This window comes from Penaeus japonicus, unplaced genomic scaffold (genome assembly GCF_977035675.1).
Source record: "Penaeus japonicus unplaced genomic scaffold, GWHDUDI00000001_assembly GWHDUDI00000021, whole genome shotgun sequence".
In the NCBI taxonomy this organism is placed as follows: Eukaryota; Metazoa; Arthropoda; class Malacostraca; order Decapoda; family Penaeidae; genus Penaeus; species Penaeus japonicus.
Genome location: NW_028234423.1, coordinates 26,049,534 through 26,056,584, shown reverse-complemented (window position 1 = coordinate 26,056,584; position 7,051 = coordinate 26,049,534). Strand labels below are relative to the sequence as shown.

The 7,051-nt window shown below is 34.5% G+C and overlaps 1 protein-coding gene across 1 annotated transcript; it reads right to left on the bottom strand.

The window, feature by feature from the left end:
• Positions 1-394: 394 nt before the first annotated feature.
• Positions 395-2,997, bottom strand: LOC147469534 (uncharacterized). Its single transcript, XM_086549118.1, has 3 exons — positions 2,919-2,997; positions 2,259-2,375; positions 395-634 (listed from the first exon to the last, which is right to left on the bottom strand). The coding sequence occupies exons 1-3, from the start codon at positions 2,995-2,997 to the stop codon at positions 441-443; spliced, it is 390 nt and encodes a 129-aa protein (XP_086405244.1). The 3' UTR covers positions 395-440.
• Between the last annotated feature and the right edge of the window lie 4,054 nt (positions 2,998-7,051).

The following is a 7,051-nucleotide window of genomic DNA, read 5'->3' as shown; positions in this document are numbered from 1 at the left end:
TAACCATCCACAATGAAGATAACATGAAGAACTAGAGAAGAGGAAGGAAACGTGTGCTTATGCCTGTGAGTGCCACAATAAAAGGCATCCCTACTGGCACAGGGGCACACTGGGCATGGTTTGAGTCACCTTCCTCTTCTCATTCCGCTTGCACATCCTCCATCTGCGGTATTTTGGAGGTATAGGTCGGCAAATTGCTATGTGCCATCGCTCTATAAAGATAGTGTTTATTAGAGATGGGTGCCATTCAAGGCTCTCTCTCCTGTTGGTGCTGGAAGAAAATAGTGCCATCTAGGTTTTGGATGTAAAGTGAAACCCATTTTGCTTAATATTATATTAGTAATCATGACTGCAATTGCCATCATCACTCACTCTTTACTCAATAAAATAACACAATGATCCAAAATCCCCGAACGTTATGTACGTCATGACGACTGTCGTCAGACCAGAGCTCCTGCGTCATGTATGACATGCCACCCGTAAGCAATCAATGGGTTAATACATGCACAGCAATCAAGACTCACATCGGCAGGAACATTGATGGTGTAGAAGGACCAGCTCGGACTCGCCACCATTTCGGAGTCCGAGAGCGAGGGCGGAACGGCACTCAACAGCTCGCACTGGTGATCAAGGGCTGTTAGAAAAGGGGTTCTGTTTATCGTTGGGTGTCATCTATGTTCATGAGATTGGACAGATCCGTTTGTAGGGACATTTGTCGAAGTTTATAGAAAGAAATGTGTTCTATGTATGCGGTGATAAAAATACCTAGCAGCGAGAGAGGGAAAAAGAGAAGGAAAGCTAGAGGGATACACACACATACATACACACACACACACACACACACACACACACACACACACACACACACATACATACACATATATATATACACATGTATATGTACAGACTAAATTTGATTAAAAAAGACTTATACTTGTACTTATTGCTTTTATGGGTTTTATTAACACTGCTACCAGTCAGAGGCCTAGTTTTAGGAAGATCCCCTGAGGAAAATTTCTAACTTTTATTTAAAAAAAAGAAAAAAAAATACGTAGTGTGATTTTGCGGCCTTATGGTACGTGAGTTTGACTAGGTTCTCCCTATGGCAATATCAATGAACAGGTCATGAACAAACAATGATTTCCTTTTATTGTATATTTGATTTAATAAAACGAAAATAACTGTAAAGAACAGGATTATTCTTCGAATATTAACTTCACGGCTTCTCAGTTGAAATTATTCAAAATACTTTTAGTAGGACATCGTATTATTTTATGAGTCAGATTTTTTTTTTTCTTGGGGGGGGGGGGTCCTCTAAATCACTGTTTATATTCCAATAATTACCTACCTTGAGCACATGAGGACGTTGCTACTCTTGACTTTCCATTTACTGTTATATGATTGCCAAATTCAATTTACTGTCTAATTTACTTTAATCATTATATTTTCACCTCCCCTTTTTAAATTGAATCTGAAATCGTAGATTATACTGACATTGTCGCCGTGACAATAATCAAATAATATTCATATCAGGTGGCCATTACTCTGTCCTTCCTCTTCCTTTTTTTTAGTTATTTCCTTTCTTTATTCTCTCTATACGTATATACACATAAATATATGCATATATCAACATAAATATACATTATACATATATATATGTATATATATACATATGTGTATGTATATATATACATATATATATATATATATATATATATATATATATATATACATATGTGTATGTATGTATGTATGTGTATGCGTATATATATATATATATATATATATATATATATATATATATATATATATATATGTATATATATATATATACATATATGTATATATATACACATATATGTATATATATGTACATATATGTGTGTATATATATATATACATATATATGTATGTATGTATATGTATATATATATATATATATATATATATATATATATATATATATACATATACATGAAAAAAGGGAAGGAATGAGACTGAATATCTAAACAACGCAAAAGGTGGATTTGACGCGTTTCGACGGAGGTCTTTTTCAAAAGAGAGAGAGGGAAGACCTCCGTCGAAACGCGTCAAATACATCTCTTGCGTTGTTTAGATATTTAGTTTCATTTCATTTCACACACACACACACACACACACACATATATATATATATATAGTTCTCTCTCTCTCTCCCCTCCTCTCTCTCTCTCTCTCTCTCTCTCTCTCCCCTCTCTCTCTCATAATTCAAAACGTACCCTGGTAATTAAAGGAGACGCAGTCCTCCTCGATGGCACAAGCGGCACCGCACTGAATGACCCTCCTTTCGATCACGCTGATCACAGTCCCGCTCCTTACGAACCTGACGTCATTGCCTGAAAGAGGGAAAAAAAAAGTGAGCGTAGAATTCCGCAGATGCGTTAGTCTTTTGTTTCCTTTCGCTTCTCTCAAAATTTTACGTCTAGGCTTCGGGCGAGAAACGTTTATAATAATGAACGAATTCTTGCATGGTAATGATTAGATATTGATGTAATGATTTCTTCTATTTCTTTTTTTTTTCATCACTCTTCATCGTTAATAAAATTTGATTATTTACATTATGTAACATCAGATTATGTGAATCATATATGATTTGTCCAAGAATGATATCTATCAATAATCAAATGCGGTATTTTTCAAATCAAAACCCGTATGCAAGAATGTCCATAGTGGTTAATTGTGAGAATTTGGACTTTATTTGTTTATCAATTAGGCAATCAATTGACCGGATTAGTAAAGGAAGAGAGAAAATAAAGGTCATTCATCAAGATTAACTATGCAAAACGCATGTTCAAATAAGTTTAACTGAACATATACAAATCTCCTCTGTAAGTCGTTTACTGGAAACAATACAACGTAATGAGATGAGCCTCACTTACCGGCTCTGAACCATGTGCTGTGTTGCATAGCCAAAGCCTGTGCCACGAAGAACACCACCACGAAACCGAACACAGTCATGGCTGTTACTGAAACGGACGATTTGAAATGTTTTCTTAACTAAATCGCTGAAATCTGTAATAAAGTTTCGTAATGTGGTATTTAAGTGTTTGCAATGACTTTCTGGGTTGCACGTGGTTAAACCAGGGATAAAGGTGCCCCTTACCATAGTACTAGAGCTATTCGTGTGTATGTGTTCTTTGGGCCATATGGAAATGGTTAATTGGCCTTTTTCTGGCTTAACATGTGTACTAATGACTTGGGTGCTACAAGCTAGTTATACCAACTGGACCTCAGGATTATCAAAAGAGAAAAAAATATCCCTGAAAGTTACGGAGTAAAGATACCAACCAATATTATATATATATATATATATATATATATATATATATATATATATATGTGTGTGTGTGTGTGTGTGTGTGTGTGTGTATATACATGTATATATATATATATATATATATATATATATATATATATATATATATATATATATATATATATATATAGATAGATAGATAGATAGATAGATAGATATCTGTGTGTGTTTGTGTTTGTGTGTGTGTGTATGTGCATGTGTGTGTGTAAGAGCTTGATGTCCAAATGCCGCGGACAACTTATAACAAATCACGTGTTGAGATTTAAAAAAAAAAAAAAAAAAAAATACACATACTGCTTCTCTGCTATAAATTCCCCATTAACTATTTTTGTTTCATTTCTTCTTCCTTTTCCTTATCTCATAAAATATGTGAAAGCAATTCTAGCTTACAAATATATATTTTATAACAAAAAAAAAAAAAATGAAGGAAAGATTACAGAAACACACTCGTGTCCCGAAGACCTTTTCGCTTCATTGCTTTTTCAGCGAAATTTCCCTTCGGTATAACAGCGTTTCCTTCCTCTTCCCCTTCGTTATTCTGTATTAGTTTGCTCTCCATAAACCCTCCTCAAAAGACCCTTTACTTAACAGAAACCAAGAAAAAAAATAACACATTTTACCTTCACGAGTGGACGAGAGGACTTGTCCGACCGAAGCACTGGCCGAAACTGCTTCATTCGTTGATCTCCGTGTTTACTTATTGCGTCTGTATTGATATTGCCAACGGAGACCTTTCATTCATGGACCTGCGAAGTATGCATGCTCTTATTATTCACTTTCCAATGGCATTGCTCCTAACGTTTCTTATCAGTATCATTAGTAGTAGCAGTTGTGGTAGTTTAGTTAATATTACTATTAATTGTATTGTTTTCATTAGTTGTGATGGTTATTTTCATTATTTATGTCACCATCACTATTATTATCTATATTGTTAGTGTTCTAGGTTTCTTACTATTCCTGTTGTTGTAATAATTTTGTTTATCAATATTGGTATTAGTAGTTGGACCATAACCAGCACTTTCATTAACATAGTAACCGTCAATCGCAGACACAAAATTCCTCGCGGAAGAATACAGAAGCTCAGTTTTGAAAGACATTTTTGATCCTGATCTCCCATTGGTAACTAAAGAAAAAGATGAATGAAAAGAGAGGAAGAGGAGGTGGAAAAGAAAAAGGAGAGGAGGGGAAAAAAGGAAAAGTATTTCTACTATTTATATCATCAGCATTACCACTGTCATCATTATTATTTGCTTTATCATCAAGTTTGGTGTCACCATATCAAACGGTAATTATATATTTTTGATTCTGTCACGAAGTAATTCGCTCACACTGATAACGAAACAAAATCTTTACAAATATATCTTTAATACTTCCAAGACAAAGACATCGCCAAGACAAAATGCAGTCGCAGGCACACACACACACACACACACACACACACATTAAAAAACAAAAAAAAACAAAAAAAAACTTTCCGCATAAGGCCGCTATCTTCTTCCCATGTTAAAAAAATGTACAACAAATAAATTAAAACATTTCTAAGGTTTGTTGGGTTTATACTCTTTTGGTACACTGTTTTTGCAAACATTTTGCTTCGGATATTCAAAAAATAGCAACGGTCATGTTATAGGAACGCTATTTTGTGCGAAATGTTTTTGCAAGAACAGCTTTCTTTTAGGTCGGGTTTTAATAACCATTATTAACATCAATTTTTACATAATTCATATTAAAGTCATTATCATCTTCATCTTTCATTATCTTTATTATCATTATTTTCACTATCATCATCCTCATAATATTCATTGTAATTGATGATATTAACATTGTCGTTATTACTATCGTTATTCCCAAAGTTCTTTTTTTTTTCTATTGTCTTTATTTCCAACATCATTATTAACAGAATTTGGGCCACCAGCGTCACAGTACCGTTAAAAGATTTAAAACCGAAATTTTTGGGTCGTTTTTCAACCGGTAAGTGGCACTTTTCCGTTTATGAATAAGAAAAATTGACAGATTTCCACTATCGAAGTTAGATAACACAATAACAAACATGTGAATTACATGTTGAAAACTAATATCTTTACCGTTGTTGTATGGCATTGTCATCCCCCTGGTACCATCTTTGTTTCTAATTCTTACTTGTGTTATGATGAGGTTATCATATAAATGGCATATCATATACCTTACAGACCCGTTTAATTACTCGATTTATTTCCGAAATAAAATATTTCGTGGCGTCACCGCTACTATTACCAGTGGTACTGTGGCTTACGTCTGTCTTCACGCCTGTATCTCCTCTATATATATCTCTTTGTCTACACCGTCAAAAGATTTGCAAAATGATAGCGTCTGCCACCACCCGTTTAATACGTACGGAAACGAGGATTTTTGATGGGAAGATAATCGTGTGGCAAGAAGTGTGGAAAGGAGGGATAGAAAAGTATACGTGATGGAGTGTGTGTTATGTATGATGTGTATACAGCGAGACAAAGAATGCTAATAACGTAACCTGAGCGCGGAGGACGATCACGGGAATTTCACCACGTGTAAAGGATTTCAATTAAGACTATCCTTTTAAGATATCAATATTTTACTAAGCAAGTTCATATCAGAAAACTTAAAGTTTCACACAGACCAACGAAGTTTGTCAATAGGTAACTTCTAATATGATCCTCGGATCATATTAGAAGTTACCTATTGAAAGTGTAGGATTTTTTTAAAGTATATTTTACTAGAATAAAATCACAACAGACAAAACATTCCGCTTACACACGGAACATCCGGGAAACCACTCCACGAATTATAAAATCATAAAATGGGAATTTCAATAAAAATAAAAGAACCAGTTCATAAGTCCTATCAGACTCGATTATAAACTCATCTCGAGTTGCCAGTTATAGTTAGTTACCTTCTCACGACATATCACAGTAGATCCAATACAAGTCACAAAAAAGAGAGGAGAGAACAACCTAATCCGGGGTGTCTCCTTCCTTCCTTTCTTGGAGGAAGGTTGGCTATTTGAACCCAGGTCACAAGGAAGGTTTAGACAAGGGGTGCATCTTACGTATTTTAAAGTTACTTTATATGTATTTCTTGTCGGATATACTCTCATACACTCCTTAGACTATTGTGGGGCTTCAATAACCAATTAAAATTAGTGGAGGGTTCTTGGTAAAAGAAATATTCATGGTTATAAGAGACTCAAAAGGTAAAGGTATATAAAAAATAAAAGTTCGGGTATTTTCAACATATAGCTTCAGTTCTCTAGGCATCTGGGACTTCAGGGCATAAATCAAGGCAGCTTCCCCTCTTAATAGCCCCTAATAGGCACTGGGAATACTGCTGCATCTTCGTCTCGCGCACAGGAAGGAAATAGTTGCACACATGGATGGCGTTGAAATCGAATATGGCGCGAGAAACCCGTAGACTTTACACTGCCGGACGATAAGACTCGTAGATATATAAAATTGTTAAGGATATCCACTACAGTACGGTAAAATCTTATAATGATATAATGATTTTTGTTATCTATACTATTAGTAGTAGTCTCATTATCGATATTTTTTCAGTATCATCATGATTTCTATTACCGTACTTATGTCATCATTAAAATTTTATCTATCATCGTTCCAGAAAGTTTGATGACATAATACCAAAGAGTAATTTATGGTAAACAATCTGCTCAAAGATTTTCAC

Bases quoted from the DNA above. Each gene is read 5' to 3' on its own strand.
- LOC147469534 (XM_086549118.1), bottom strand. From the start codon at position 2,997: ATGACTGTGTTCGGTTTCGTGGTGGTGTTCTTCGTGGCACAGGCTTTG. The intron at 2,376-2,918 runs GTAAGTGAGGCT...TCCCTCTTTCAG, and splicing joins CAGCACATGGTTCAGAGCCG to GCAATGACGTCAGGTTCGTA. The intron at 635-2,258 runs GTACGTTTTGAA...CTTTTCTAACAG, and splicing joins CGTCTCCTTTAATTACCAGG to CCCTTGATCACCAGTGCGAG.